The sequence below is a fragment of the Ambystoma mexicanum genome, chromosome 9 (genome assembly GCF_040938575.1).
Source record: "Ambystoma mexicanum isolate Mex_15411 chromosome 9, UKY_AmexF1_1, whole genome shotgun sequence".
NCBI lineage: Eukaryota > Metazoa > Chordata > Amphibia > Caudata > Ambystomatidae > Ambystoma > Ambystoma mexicanum.
Genome location: NC_090931.1, coordinates 195,085,300 through 195,101,970, shown reverse-complemented (window position 1 = coordinate 195,101,970; position 16,671 = coordinate 195,085,300). Strand labels below are relative to the sequence as shown.

General features: G+C 46.2%; 1 protein-coding gene across 1 annotated transcript in view; it reads left to right on the top strand.

The window, feature by feature from the left end:
- The first annotated feature begins 4,211 nt into the window (after positions 1-4,211).
- LOC138487293 (uncharacterized) overlaps positions 4,212-16,671 on the top strand; it is a 56,211-nt gene continuing 43,751 nt past the window's right edge. The window contains exons 1-2 of the mRNA XM_069613905.1: positions 4,212-4,536; positions 7,858-8,031. Of these exons, the coding sequence (XP_069470006.1) occupies positions 4,212-4,536; positions 7,858-8,031 (499 nt within the window). The remainder of the gene's footprint in view (positions 4,537-7,857; positions 8,032-16,671) is intronic.

The window sequence follows — 16,671 nt, the reverse complement described above, 5'->3', positions numbered from 1 at the left end:
GGCGCCCGCTACCTTTGTAAAACTATTTGTTAAGGAACCTGGGATTGGTAACCCTAGGTCTCCTGGGGGCAACCAGACGTGGTCTCCCTCTCACTGTGCTTAGAGAGGCATCAGCTTCACCTCACTGATGATCCCCAACAAGGGTGAAATACGTGTATGGGGTTGCTGGTGGTACTCTCGTTCAGATTGGAATTGCCATTGTATTTCGGTGCTGGACTGCCCCTGGGCAGGACAAAGACTGATATGCAAATGGATATTTCCCATCTGTGAAAGGCACAGTGAGTAAAAGCAGTGGCTGCGAACTCTCAAGTGGTTAATAACCACTGAACAGGTTATCATGTCTGTTCTTGCGAGAGAGGGGCGCCCGCTACCTTTGTAAAACTATTTGAAAAAAACATAAGCCAAATCGAGGGAGCTCTGATAAAAACACCTGCTATGAGAGCAAAGCAGATGGATCGAACGCACGAGAAAAGAAGCATGTCCCCTTAACGCACGTGCACAGCGAGAAGCAGGAGCAACTACAAATCGAAAATACCAGGACCAAGACGACCCAAAGAAAACCTCCCTCACAATTCAACACACTCAACTAACCAACCGCAAAGTATCTGCGAAAAAAAGAAAAAACACAGGACAGGACTCTGCGATCTCCAACGAAAACATCGCACACTCAAGCACTAGAACGCAAAGGAGCCCACGAGAAAAGCAACCAAACCACAGAACAAGACAGAACAACGGGATCTAGAGGGAGAGCAAAACACTCACGTGTACATGAACAAAAGAACAGAAAAAACACCCCTACGATAATACTCAAACTGGAACAAACATCATGGAACAAGGAATACATTACCCTAAACAGAGGAACGACGCTGCAAATTTTCAGAAAGAGCAGAGTGCTAAAAGCCCTGAGATTGGATGACTTCATCTTGGTCGAGCCATACCACAAAAATGAGAAGGCAAAATCCTTCCTGCATATAAGATCATCTGCACCAAGCTTCTCAATCAAAGAAGCCCAGGACGACTTGCTACATCGTGGCTTCCAGCTGACAAACTGGTCAAACAACAGTGATCATGAAGAATGGCTGCGGGAAAAAAGAAGAAAAAACTCCTGACAGACCACACTATACATCCAGAACAGATAGACTATATAAAAACAACAGGCTGCCCTACTCGGCGTTTGAAGAAACCCACAACAACTAACCAAGACAACCCGCTCTAAAACAAACGCGTTCAACATTGGGACTCAAACATATGACAAAGGAAGAAAAACTAAAGCGGCCGGCCTCCACCAAGTGTCTGCAAAGCTCCTCAGTCTCTCAAGAGAATCTAAGCCCTCTAAGATCCAGAGAATCCGAAATGGACCTGAACAGCAAAAAAATTAAAAAACCCGGTCAAAACGGATAAACCTGTACAAACGAAACAACTTTGGGCTTGTCTGCCTAAAGCCCTATCAATAACTACGAAGAAATAGCAATCCGCGGTCCATGAAGGTGGGCCAAGAAAGAAGACTACAGAGGACCCAACTGAAATCGAAGAGACCGATCTAGAAATAGGCTTGTGGAACACGTGTGGGTTCCAACATCTCACGAGACCAGGCGGAATCGACCTAGGCCAGTTCAACGTACTAGCCCTTCAAGAAACCTGGCTAACCGAAAAACCATACCTGGATGGCTTTGATATCGAAATAGCACCGGCGGTGAAGAGCCGGCTAGGTCGCCCATCGTCAGGCATCATATTGGTGGCTGCTCAGGGAGCGGGATCAGCATATCAGAAACAACCGCAACCTCGAAACATCACTTAGTGGCTGTTTTGAACTGGACCAAACACAACGCGAAAACACTGAAAAAGCAGAAGACACAAATTGCCCTCATAGTTGTCTACTGGAATCCCAAGCAATCTCGGATGCAAAGTTCCTGAGGACAATTGAAAAAGAGATCGACAACATCTATGTCGAAAAACAAATCACACACATCATCATCTGCGGAGACCTAAACGCTAAATGCCAGGAAAAAACCGCACTGGCTCCAAAGATCACTCGAAAGAACCCAGCAGAAGACAGGGCTGTGCAATGGAATGAACTGATGGTCACACAAGGTTTTCACAACGCGGCCCAAACCTTCCCAAACCCAAAGAGAATTCCAACGTGGGAAAGAATAACCCAAAAAGGAACCATCGACTATATATTTGCGTCCGAAGAAATGCAGAAGCTGATGACATCCTTCGAAGTTACCCAGACCGCTGCAAGTGACCACAATCTTCTGCAAGCCACATGGAAATCCACAGGTGTGCACAAGATCTTGATGCCTCTAAACGTCGAAAGCAACACTCAAGGTAACCGACTCAGACTGACAGCAGAAAGAATAGACCAACTGACGTCAAAATACGACTGCATCAGATCAAGTGTCGATTACTCGCCGCTCTTGAGCCCCTATAAATTAACGACCAGAAGAAACTCTCTGACTGGCCAGAAAGAAAAACACCAGTACGACAAACAGGTGGTGACAAAACGAGCGGCAATAAGACGCCTCAAAAGGCTCGCGAAAAATTCCACCTCAGAAGATCTCCAAAAAGAACTTGCAGTAGAAACAAAGAAGTACCAATCTTGGATAAAAAGCCACCGTGCAATACAGTACCAAAATGACTCTGAGGAAATGTTGAAAAATGGAGCAGGAAAAAACGCAAGAGAATTCTGGAACTTGATGAAACTGATGGGTGCAGCAAACAACAGCGCTCCCGCTAACAATGTTAGTGAAGAAAAATGGCAGGAGCACTTCCCTATTTCAGGAACCCGCCGAACCAGGAAACCCTCCACAAGACGACCCAGAATCACCGTGGGCACACGTCTCAGACGAAGAGGATATCACAGAAATCATACGAAAACTCAAAAACTCCAGAGACCCAGGACCTGATGGCATCACAAATATCGACCTCAAAAAATTTCCTAGCAACTGGGCCCCCTTCATCAGCAGGGTTTTCAGCAATTGCTCAAACTCAAGAACAATCCCAAGATCCTGGACAACATCGACGGTCGTCCCAATTTACAAAAAAGGTGACAGATCAGATCCCTGCAACTACAGACCAATTGCCCTCCTGGACACGATCGGGAAAATCTACGGGATGCTATTGTTAAAGAGATTCCAATAATGGGCGAAGACAGCACCATGCGCCGACCCCTTCCAAGCCGGATTCAGAAAAAACTCCACCACAACAGTGAATATCATGTTGCTCAGTATAATCAAGAGCAAAACACTCAAAGGCACATCCAGAGTATTTCTTGCGTTCATAGACCTAACGCAAGCCTTTGACTAGGTGGACAGAGAGAAACTGTGGTTGAAGCTCAAAAATTGGAGCTGCCCGAAAAACATCCTGGCACCGATAAAAGCTTTACACAACGCCACAACAATGAGGGTAAAACTAAACAAAAACGGTCTATTATCTGCAGAAATACCGAGCCGAGGAGTGAAACAAGGCTGCCCTCTGGCCCCGGCCCTATTCACAGCATTTATTGGCGATTTGAAAGATTCAGGCAAAGTCGTCAGAGCATTCCCCCAAAAATTGGAGGTGACCCAGTGCCACGACTGCTATATGCGGACAACATAACGCTGCTAGATCAAACCGAGATTGGCCTACAAAGGCAGCTGAACATCCTGGCAGAGTACATCGAGCAGGCAAACCTGTTGATAAACAAAGCTAAAACAAAGGTCCTTATCATGGATCGGAACGCGAGAAGACCAAAAACCTTCCATTGGAACTTAGAAGAAGTGGAAGTCGAAACAGTAACAAACAGCAGATACCTGGGAGCAATGATTGACAGCAAAATCACAGAGAAGAGCATGCAAAAGGAACTTTGGAGAAAAGCCCGCTTATTGACAACACAGGCCAGGGTCCTAGACAAGAAATTTGGCCGCTTCTCCTTGATACCAACACTCAAGTTCTATAAAGCCAAAGTGGTCCCCGCTCTAACATACGGTGCAGACGCCATGCCAACAATCCCGAACGACATCTGGCAAAAAATGGAGGGTTTCATCTGGAAATCAGTATTGAATCTGCCAAAATCAACTCAGACAGTCGCTATCAGAAGAGAACTAGGTCTCACCTCTATAAAAGCGACGGTGGAATTTTGAAGCATATCATTATTCAGGAAAACAATGCTCCCAGATGCCCTTCCTCTGTACAAGCTGATAGACACGGAAATCAAAGAAGGAAGGTGCAAAATGATAACTAACTTGGCAACACAGAAAAGAACTCAGCTTGAGCAAATTGCATGCACGGAAGAGGATCTTACCCTGAATCCCCTAAAAATAAAAAAGAAACTGGCTGAAATTGACTGGATCACTACCCAGGAAAAAGCTAACGCCAACAAACTCCTGCTCCACCGGCCACCATTCTCAATGAAACTAAACGAAAATATTCAGCTGCTGCAGAGATTTCCGAACAAGTCGATGAGACACACCTTCATAAGAGCTCGCCTGAATCTGCTGCTCACAAATGAAATTCTCTATGTACGAGGCCAATCAAGCACTAAAACATGTCGGCTGTGTAAATAAATCGACCAAACGGAGACAGTGCGACACTTGCTACTGGTTTGCCCGGCCATCTCACAGATCCGACAAATATACCTTTGCCCAATCTCAGCGATTTACATCATGAGTGAAGAAGATGTATGGTGGCAACGATTGATGAGCGGACAAAAAAACGTCTTGGTCAATTGCTGCAGTGAAGATCCTGCAAGCCGCTTTAACGAAATGCAGCAAGCCAAACTCTGACAACGCAACCTTGACCGAACAACGGGAAACCTAACAACAGGGAAACAAAACAACAGAACATAGAACACAGAAAACAATGGAAACCTTGTTAAATCAAGAACACTTGATAGACACAAGAAAAAAAGAAAAAAAATGAAGAAAAAAAAAGAACTCAACAGGGGTCCAAATAGCAAGGCAGGGCTACACACACCCCAAAGCCACAATGACTGCTATCCATTCAGTGTAGAAACACAAGGTGAAAGGCGAGCAGTGTCCAGCGTGCCAGGAGCCAAACAACTTACAGAAATCATAAAGTAAAGGTACAAAACGCAGTGAGCAGGCAATAACCAAGTACAGTAAAGCGTCAATGTAGTAACCAAATACAGATTCCGGCATGAAGTAACAAAAATGCAAGGTGGTTCAGACCAGGCTTCTGTCATGGACAAAATACAACCACAGGAGAACGTGCAAGCACTTGGAAGATATAAACCACAAGCGCAAAAACTGAAGTGAGGCTTGTCATAAACAGAAATAAAATACAGGGTAACATGCAGGTGCTGGCAACATAAACACAAGCACAGAAACGGTAGACAGGGGTGGGTCCGTGTAGATTTATAGGCAAGGAAAAGGAAATAAACAGTCCCATAAAGTGCAAGATGAAAAATACATTTGGGAAAAGGGAAAAGTCACGCAATACATTGGTTAACAACGATAAATACAGGAAACCCACAGTAAGCTCAAGTGGTATATATGTGAAACACAAGTGAAGGCTGTCACAGGTCCATACATGCATGCATATTGCATATTCACGTAGCCACAGTCAACATCCCAACATAATAAGGATGTTTTAGGATCCACAGGGTCCTTGAAATTTAGGTTTTGTCGGAGATGTATTTTTTGTACACTTATGCTGGGGCGTGTGAGCAGAAGGTTGCAAAATGAAAGGCTGAGGGTTCACTAGAGGACAGGACATGTGTGCCAGAAAGGGAGCAGAGGCAAAATGTCACTTTGCTAGAGTGCCAGAATTCACTGCGCTGGCTGTGGACCAATGCATACATCGCCCTTGGACCACCACACTGTGGACTGGGGTTTTCCGCAAAATAGGCTGTTATTTTGTGGTTGCCCCCCCCCCCCGCCTAGTCAACAAGTTGTCAGTGCCACTTTTGTAATTGCAATTGTTTATTTATAACGCGATTAATACCAACGAGTGGTTTCTAAGCACGGGATTGGGATTCGAACCCGTGTTGCACCTTTGATGTCAACATTTCATTCTCCACGTGATGTTTCTCAGGAACACTCAGTGCTTTAAGTGGAATGAGAAACTGACTGGGGGCTGTAGCATGGGGCATAGCCAAAGTTGTGGGTGCGGCCTAAAAAGGGGTGGGTATGGTTTCCCACAAAACTCCAAATACGCAGAAATCAACATGTGGTTTTCAATGCCAGAAAATTGTTTTGCTCTGTAACGTATTTCATTGTACTGTGTCCTGCTTTTTTAAGGGAGTTGAAATACTGTGTTCTCAAGATGAACAGTGTCATTTTTTTAAAAGTAAAAAACAACACTGCTTCTTCAGAGTCAATACCTTTTATACATAATTGTATACATAAAGATATTAACTCTGAAGAACCTGTGTTTTTGAGCAACAAAAAAAACGCCACTGTTCACATAACACAGTGTTCCAACATTGTTTTAAAAAAAGAGACTAAATTAACTTATCAAGTAAAAAAATGGGCCTCATTATAAGCTTGCCGGTACCGTAGTTCCCAGACCGGAAAACTACGAGTTGTGCTCGCGGGTGCCTGACCTGGTGGGCAGAGCTGTACCCGCAAGCACAGTATGTCGGATGCACCGTTTATAGCGGTGCAGGTGCATCCGACTTCCCCATTCCCATTGAGCCCTTTGGGGCTGAAATGGGAATGGGGAAGAATTTTCCCGGCACCCAGGAATGGGCAAATACCAGGTCCGGCAAGGCCTAAATGACCCAGTAATTGCCCATTTCTGGACGCCGGAAAAAATGAAATACCAGTGGCAGCCGTGCTGCCTACCGCCATCCTCGTAATGAGGCCCAAGGTCTTCATTTGAAAACCAGACTAACTGCAGCCTGAAACAGACAAAACAGAGTCCTTAGTGGTGTGATGGGGCTTAACCAGTGGTCGAAGTGAGCGGAAGCGGTTAGGGGCGGTGCGCCTCTAAATTAAGTTTTTCTGTTCCTATACTTAATTTAAAAAGAAACCGTTCCGGAATGGTTTCGTTTTCAAATAAAATTGGACGTAGAAGTTGAAACGTGCACTTCAGTGCACACTGCATTGCACGTTCCCTTAAACAGTTGGCACATGTGTTTGGGGGTTTGTATTGTGCGTGGGAGGGGACATGATCATGGGGTTTGTGTGGAGCTGGGGCAGGCCAGTAGGGAACATAGTTCCACTTCTTCTTTCCCTCCACATTGACCACTGGGCTTAACAGCATGTGACAGCAGGGGGAAACGTCGCTCCCCACCTGTTAATGGTCACCCGGTACGTCATTGAGGACTCTCTGCTTTGTCTGATGCTGCCTGCAGATGCTAGGGCCAGAGAACACAGAGCGCCAGCCAAGCCCCTGTAATCCATGACAGCACGGTGAAGTCGTTGGAGGTGGGGGAACACAAACGACATCACGCCCCCTAGCCACACAATGGTGATAGATGACTTTTTTTAGTCTCGAGAGGATAGCTCAGGGGCAACATGCTCACCTTGGAAGCAAGACGACATGAAGCAACCCAGGTTTGATCCCGGTCTGCGCTTAGAAACCTCTGGGTAGTAAGTGCGTTATAAATAACCTATCATATCACACCAGTAGTCAGGGATGTAGAGGAGTCTGACAGAGCCCTTTTTAGACTGACAGGACTCAGCCCTGGTTAGCCCCTGCCCACTTAAAGTCCTGGGAACACTACTGTGTGAGATAATGGTACTCTGTGAACTAAAGCAGAGGACCGGGTTCTCCTCCACTTTCATCTCTAGTATACCCCAGTTACATTGACCTGCTCGCCAGAAACTGCGAAGTCAGTTTCGCCGCAGGGCAGCTTCCACGCATGGCCTGGTGTAACATGATGAAGGGCACACACCCTTCATTGCTCTGCAGTGGCAGGACACAATCAGTGCAGTGCCGCTGCCTGCCCTGGCCCCCTGGGTTTCTGGGAACCGCGCTGCCCCATCGCCATTGAGACCCTGAAGAGAGTGGTGGGAAGTGAACCGCCTGACGCCGCTGCTGCTAAAGTGTCAAAACTTGCCAGCAGTCTAGTTCGTAAAATGCAAGGTAAGCGGGGAGAAGGGGGAGAAGTGGTTGCGTGGGGTTCAGGCACCTTGTAGTCAGCTGAGGATGTGTTTATGCGGGTAGCGCCCCGCAGACTCACCCATTTAAGAAGAGTCATGGCCAGTGTTTAGGGCTGCACACAAGCCAAGCCGCTAAACACCGTCTCATTCTTTCACTTAACGAAAGCAAATATGTAGGATGGGGCCGTGTCGTCAAATGTGTTACGAGTACATGTGGAATAGGTCATGTTTTAAAGCGACACTATTGTGTTTTTCGCATAAGGTATTGGTGGCGCAGACCGAACACTCGGGCCTGAGTCACAGAACGTTTTCCAATGGGATTGCACCATTATAAAAACGCATCTGTGAATGACTTTTTATATTCGCCGAATAATCATTGAAACGCTGATTGTTTTGTAAAAGAAACAGTAGAGAATGGGCGAGGAAAAGAAAGAGGAGGCGTCCTATCTACCGGGGAACAGAAAGCGGTGCTACTTTACCATAATGGACGTGGCATCTCTGCACATGCCCACACGTGCTTAGTAACTTTATTCCCGAGAAACGGACTCAACCCGTCCACACGTTCCCGGCACCCTTGTACATTGAACGGTTCTCATCGGCGCAGCCTCCTTCATGTAAAGTCGTTCTGGGTGAGATTGCTGTGTCAGCAGACACTCGGCAAGTGCAGTTCAGTCAGCGCTAGTGTCATCACTAGCCCACCAGTGCGTACCCGGCTCACTAGCCCAGGCATTCCTGCTCTGGCATAGTGGTGGCATTCCCTGAACCTGTCCACACATTCCCAGTACCCTTGTACACTGAAAGGTTCGGTATCCAGTCATTTGATTGCAAACATTACAGAGTGGTACATAACAGAGCGGACAATAACACGGAAAAACACTGCAACGATTAAATAAATATATAAAGGGAAGTGGGGTAAGGGGTTAAAATGGGTCGGGTGGGGTTTGGGTGGCGTTATAAGGGTAGAAAATCGTGAGGCTTGGGGGGAGGGGAGGGGGGACATCCCCAAATTAAAAAAGGGGGAAAAAACAGTTTTTTTTGGTGTTTTGCCCGCAATGAAATGTACACCTCTGTAATTGTGGTTGGTAAAATTACATAGAACCAAATGTTCTCATTGGTGTAGCCTCTTTTTATGTAAAGTCGCTCTGGGGTGAGCGTGCTGTGTCAGCACACACTCAGCAAGCACAGCCTTTCCCATGGCGTTCCCAGTCAGTGCTAGTCTCATCGCTGGCCCACCAGTGCGTACCTAGCCCACCACCCCAGGCATTCCTGCTCTGGCATAGTGGTGGCATGCCTTCTGCTAGTTATTGTTTACATTTCCCTCGATTCTTCTCCAGAAGAGCTAATTTTCCAAGTAGAATATTTTAAAAAGGGCTCCAGGGTTTCCCCACACGTTGTTGTGATGCCCGCTCTATGCTCACTTCACAGCAATTGTGCACTCACACAAATCTTCCCATTTCCTATGAAGTGATGGAAAAAATGGCCATTTCAACTGGTTAAATGTTAATATGCCCCGTGCAAAATAAAACCCAAGAGGTAGAAATTGAACAGGCAAAAGCATGTTTTTACATTAAAAGGATTGTAACCTGAAGAAAGTAAAAATGTCAAAATGAGCACTAAAACTTCAATTTAAAAAAAAAAACATTTCTCTGCAGAGCATTCTGATTTTTTAAGGAACAGGTTCATTTTAAAAGTGCTCTCCCAGCTCTTCTGCGGGGTGCACCCCTGGTACAGTGGTATACAGCAGCTTGCAGGTCAGACAGCACAGCGAGCTAAGCTCCTGATATCTGTGTGCAGCCTGCTGGGGCAGGTTCGAATGCCGCCAGGATCAACTCAGCCTTTCATCCTTCCCAGGTCAGTAAAAAGTCTTCTGTTATTTGAGTGCTCTGAGACCTGCGGGTGCGTAGTGCTATATAAGTAACATTTTTTTGCCACCTAGGTTTGCCTTTCATGAATCCCATACATAAAACGTACCCTGTCTAACGATATAGTGTGGCAATGTTATGTGGCTGGATTTTAATGCCACAGCCTCCTGCGATTTCCATGGTTTTTTGGTACAACGTCCTTTCATCGCGGGACGTTTTTTCACTGGGTTTTTACTGCAAATTTTTTAACAAAAAAAAAATCTAATTTTTTTGGGGGGTTAGGAAAATATATATATATATATATATATATATATATATATATATATATATATATATATATATATATATATATGGTATGTGGGTGTTTGGGAATAGATTAAAACTGAAAGGGAATGGGGCTGGAGGGGGGGGACCCCCCTAAAATAAATGTTAAAATTTTGATGGGTTTTTTCATTCAAAATTTTGTGGTAAAAAAACCCTGCGAAAGAACGTCCCACGATGAAATGACATGGAACTGGTTTTTTAGCACCGTGTGGTCTGCAGGAGAGGCGGGAGAGTCTGCATAGTGGGGACAGAATTCAAGATGCCCTTGCTGTTGTATTGTAACGGGTTATTTATAACGCGTTTGTTACCCAGAGGTTTTTAAGCACGGACCCGGGGATCAAACCTGCATTGATCACACCGTCTTGCTTCCAAGGCGAGCACATTGCCCCTGAGCTATCCTCCGCAACTTCTTCAGTGTCCAGGCTGCGAGTGCAGGCTTGTGTGTCTAGGGGGTTTTCGTGTTGAAGGCACTTGAGGCAGATGTATCCAGAAGGCAGCGTCATGGGCCACCAGGGCGACGATGGGCGCGCAGGGTCTGCATTAAATAAGCTGGCGGAGGACAGGTAGAGTTCTGATGGTGTTAGTGTGTACCCTGGAGGCAAGTGCTTGCAGGTGGGCATCTGCCAGGTTTGAGTGTCTATTCTTAGCAGATGCGAGTATTGCATGGTGGAAAGGCAGAAGTTGAGTGGGTTAGTGAGAGGGATAAGAAGCAGACGGGCACTCAAAGAAACACAGCCCACATCATCAGGCACTCAAAGAAACACAGCCCACATCATTAGGAACTCAAAGAAACACAGCCCACGTCACCGGGCACTCAAAGAAACACAGCCCACATCACCGGGCACTCAAAGAAACACAGCCCACGTCACCGGGCACTCAAAGAAACACAGCCCACATGAACGGGCACTCAAAGAAACACAGCCCACATCATCGGGCACTCAAAGAAACACAACCCACACCATTAGGCACTCAAACACAGCCCACATGAACGGGCACTCAAAGAAACACAGCCCACATCACCGGGCATTCAAAGAAACACAGCCCACATCATCGGGCACTCAAAGAAACACAGCCCACATCACCGGGCACTCAAAGAAACACAGCCCACATCACCGGGCACTCAAAGAAACACAGCCCACATCACCGGGCATTCAAAGAAACACAGCCCACATCACCGGGCATTCAAAGAAACACAGCCCACATCACCGGGCATTCAAAGAAACACAGCCCACATCACCGGGCACTCAAAGAAACACAGCCCACATCACCGGGCATTCAAAGAAACACAGCCCACATCATCGGGCACTCAAAGAAACACAGCCCATATCACTGGGCACTCAAAGAAACACAGCCCACATGAACGGGCACTCAAAGAAACACAGCCCACATCACCGGGCATTCAAAGAAACACAGCCCACATGAACGGGCACTCAAAGAAACACAGCCCACATCACCGGGCATTCAAAGAAACACAGCCCACATCATCGGGCACTCAAAGAAACACAGCCCACATCACCGGGCACTCAAAGAAACACAGCCCACATCACCGGGCACTCAAAGAAACACAGCCCACATCACCGGGCATTCAAAGAAACACAGCCCACATCACCGGGCATTCAAAGAAACACAGCCCACATCACCGGGCATTCAAAGAAACACAGCCCACATCACCGGGCACTCAAAGAAACACAGCCCACATCACCGGGCATTCAAAGAAACACAGCCCACATCATCGGGCACTCAAAGAAACACAGCCCATATCACTGGGCACTCAAAGAAACACAGCCCACATCACCGGGCATTCAAAGAAACACAGCCCATATCACTGGGCACTCAAAGAAACACAGCCCACATGAACGGGCACTCAAAGAAACACAGCCCACTTCATGAAAAGGCCCCATTCTCCATTGTCACTGACTTTGTTTAAAGTGAAGGTTATATTCATTTCACTTCTTTTTTAAATTTTTTTCACTGTGGTTAGCTTTCATACTTCAGTCCAACTGTCTACCAAATAAATACCCCACACGCATTTTAATTTGTGTTAAGGACATGTTGGCTATCTGATGCCCACAGCACAAGTCTCTTCACAGAACCAGGGGCCGACAGGGGCATACAATTGTCTACGACACCAATAAAAAAGTGGCCCACAGTTGCAAACGACCTTTCATTCCTTTTGTGACAGACTGCTTCAGTAGTACCCAAGGGGGAGTTTTTTTTATTAACATGTGATACGAATGGTGCATTGTAAAGAATATTTCTTCAGCAACACTGCTCAAAGCTACTAACCGCACGGTGAAGCAAGTCATAAACTGCACCACATTGACCCACAAAGCGGCCCACACTCGCATTTTGCGTTTTTGGCTCTGGCATTGCTTGTAGGCTAGCGCGAGCCTTCACGAACACACACACTTTAGACGAAGCAGCTCCCTCTGCAAGAATGTGTTTCCAAGCGGGATCGGTAAGTGGGGACATCAACATTGGAGTCTGTACCTGAAATAGACAGGCATGCCTTTCAATGTGGTTTGCTGGTTTGTTTGTTTATTTATTTATAGTGCGCACCAGACCCTCAGGTATCAGGGCGCAAGACATAAGAATACGTTCAGCTTAGTTACATAGGTACAAGACACTCATCATAAGATCATATAAGAACACAAATTACATGCAGGACTAATTACAAAGTACTAGGAGTCAATATACCGAAAAGTATACACTGAGAAAGAGCATGAAGATCCGGTACAAGGTATAGCAAGAATATTTAAGACGGCATCTGCATAGTGATGGCCACTATGTCATGGCGATTTACTTGTCGTTTTCTTTCAGCCAAACAATCATGTTCTGTCTAAATTTGGCGAAGGTTTGGTGTTCTCTTAGGTGAAGAGGCGGGGAGTTCCGCAGTTGAGCTGCCTTAACTGGGAAGCTGGATCCCCCAATGGTGGAAAGTGCTGGTGGTGTTGTGCCAGGCCATTTCATCTTTTATGCGGCATGATTTTGAAACCCATGCCCAGGTACTGAAGTGGCACTCTTTAATGTTAACAATACTGGTAGCTCCAGCATGCATTGCGATGAGGACCGCAGGCCACTAACACTAACAGTGCCTATCTCATCATTTCCGAAATCTGAAATGTATTTTTCTATACTCAGGTGCATGCTTGTGCTCCTTCATTAAGTTTTCGAACCCTATAGAAAAAGAGGTAAAGATTTCAATGATCTAATTTATCGATTTGAAAGGCCACTCCCCAAGTACTGGAACGTATTAAACGTTGGCTCGTGCCACTGGCAGGATCCATCAGTCCCGGGGATCCAGTCTATTTAGCAGAGAAATGCCACTGCAGAATTTTTGCCAACACTTTTTTAATCACATTTTTGCCGCAAGATGCAAGGGGGGGGTTTCGATGAGGAAATATGATATGGGGATTTGTTGGAAGGGGAATGAGAAGGGGCCGGTAGTCTCTTCCCACTTTTTGCAACTAAACAAATTAGGCAAATAATGTGGCAAAAAAATCTGCTGGGAAAAGGGAGGTGGTAGAAACTCCCAGAAGCCTGATTTTGTTTTCAAATTCCACAACCTGTGTTGCTTCGAGTCGTTTTATTTCCAAGGAGAGCACGTTGCCGCTGAGCTATCCTCCCAGGACAAGTACCAACTTCGTTAAACGGTGAAATATAACATATGCTCAAAAATTCTATTGGATCAACAGACCCACCAAATAAAACACATGGAGTGTCATTTAAAAAAAAAGCCTAGGGGCCTGATTCACGCACTAAATGGGCCTAAATCACGGTGCAAAGAGTACGTTTGCAGTGCAAAGTTGCACTGCAAAAATACACTTTGCACTGCTCTGTGAATCAGGGTGTTTGTTAGCAGTACAAAGTCACTTCGCACCATGCTGAAAGTTCCATGAATCAGGCCCTAAGTAGCATGGGGTTCCCTCTAACATATGAATGTATGTTCTTTGGTGGCTTGAGCTATGAAGTGCAAAACATGCATGGTAAACTTGCCAAAGTCGCATTTGCAAGCATTTTTGAACTTGGCAGTGTAAAGAAGCCATTTAACATGGATTCCTTGGATAGTAATCCAGTGGCTTTCTGCCTGCACAAAAATCACATGCTGGCAGAAAACCATTGGGGGTCATTACGACCCGGGCGCAAAGGGATACCGGGCACCGGTAATGACACCGGTGCCGGTAATCCCTTTGCGCCCCAGTCCGAGGTCCCTTTGGGGGTCCTTCCCTTAACGCCTGCTTTTACCAGGCGTTAAGGACGGGACCCGCAAAGGTATACCGGGGTCAATAAGGGTATCTTCCCATTGAGCCCTATGGGGGCTCAAATGGAAATGGGGAATGGCTTTTAAAATGGGGACTTACCGGTTCCGCAAAGCTCGGAATGGACCGGTAAGCCATGGACCTAATAGCGCCATGACTAGCACCAACCTCGGAATGAGGGCCATTGAGTTTTGACAGGCGGATCCGGAAGGGGAGATGGAAATGGTTACGTCTGTTTTGTGCCCCCACGAAGCCATGCTAACACCATGAAAATCTCCTGTAGCACAAAAGGAGGCGTAAAACCAGGCATTGCACGTTTATGCCTAGTTTCAACACCTCTTTTTGCATTCTGTGGACTGGAAAATGACTCCACTGTTTTTTGGTCTGAAATTGTTTGTCTGCTTGGGAATTTAAATATGTGTGCACCAGTGTGAGAGAGTACGTGAGGAGAGAGATTCTGAGAATGTCAATACATTATTTGGTGGTACACCCCATTTTGGCGTGACCACTTCGGAGCAGGGATGTTTTGGCGCCAGCATGTTTCGGAGCAGCAGTACACATTTCTGAATAAAATCAAATATGTATGCAGTTTCAAACCCTGTCCTGTAGAGCTGCGAGACTGCAGAGCTAACCACTAGGCTAGCCAGATTTTGGCATTTACAACTGCCCCAGTTACTTAAAATAACGTAGGTCATTAAGAATAAGGTATGCTCCTAACGCTTAATATAAGTAACTGGTGCATATAAAATCGCTAAGATCTCAATGGCCTTGCGGTTAACTGTTCAGTCACGCAGCCCTGCAGGCCAGCGTTCGTGACCGCCCTAATTGTATGTTTATTATTATATTTTATTACCATTGCAATGTTAAAAGTACAGTCTTAATGAAGATTGCGCCGAACAGGGCGTGCCAAACCGGCTCCTGCAGTGAAACGTCTGCGCCAAATTGGCCCGCGCCGAACTGGTGGTGCCGAAAGGTCCTGCTCTGTTATGTGGTATATTTGGTTGCATTTCTAAGGCAACAGCTCCCTCTAGCGGTGACAACATGTGAAGTGGGCAGCCTCTACTGCGCATGACTGCATCGGTTAACACATCTGGCCTTTTATTAGATTGTATGACGATTGGCTTGTATATAGCGCGCACAGCTGGGAAGTAATTGAGCGCTACAGGAAGAGGATGCAACAGTAAGGTTACTATTAGGACGATGGTATATCAAGGGTATATTTGGAAGGCTATAGAGAGGGAGGCTTAAGGGTCACAGGCAGGGGAAACAGTTTACAGAGGTGGAGGTGGGCTATGTCTTTCTCGCTGAGGGCACTGCTTGAAATTCCATCATTGTTATTGGTATATTTGGCTCCTGAGTAACCCCTCTTCCTAGTTGTGGGCTGTCATCTGTTTCCATGGTTTCCCTGTTTTATATTATTGCAAGCAAACATCTCTAAAGCATCTTAAGCATTTTGCAGTATGGCAGCATCCCCCCGTGTATTTGCATCTGTTTCAGATGGACTATTAATGCAGGTCTAGTGTAGCTGTGCAAATACCGCCCTCTCCACTCTCCCAGCCGATCCTGGATTGTTCTCATTGCTTTGGTCTGCGTTCGGATTCCGATGAGGGAGATCGGTGTTTAGTTGGACCGCGGATTTGCGTCAAATCCACGTGCTCCGGTCTGAGTGAACGTGTAAATGCCGTTCCGTGAAAATATTGCACACTAATGAAACACCTGTTGCTGATTTGTACACGCGCATGCGTGATATGTCAGCCATGAACGCTATATTCCATCACACGGTGCTTTCAGTGCTGGAGTTCACAAACTATTCTCGAAAAACCCGATCCGCAAAAGTGTGCAGACGGAGGTGCTCCGATAAAGACCGCTTTACTGAAAACAGCCGACGTTACTTTTGAAAACGAAGTTACATAATGCGTGACTATGTGCACACACCTTCCCTTGCAACACTGCTTTGATGACATACCCACTGCTGCAAACTAAAGAGAACCTTTCAAGCTTTCGCAGGGATAGTTGGCTGGGAAGGGTGTGTTAGTAAAAGAAACGTCCTACTGCTGGGGTGTGCAGACAGACACACTGAATCAGAGCCTGGTGCTGGGATGGTTTGTTACTGAACCTCCCTGCCTCTGAGGAGTGCAGGCACACCGCATCAGAGCCGGGTGTTGGGATGGTTTGTTA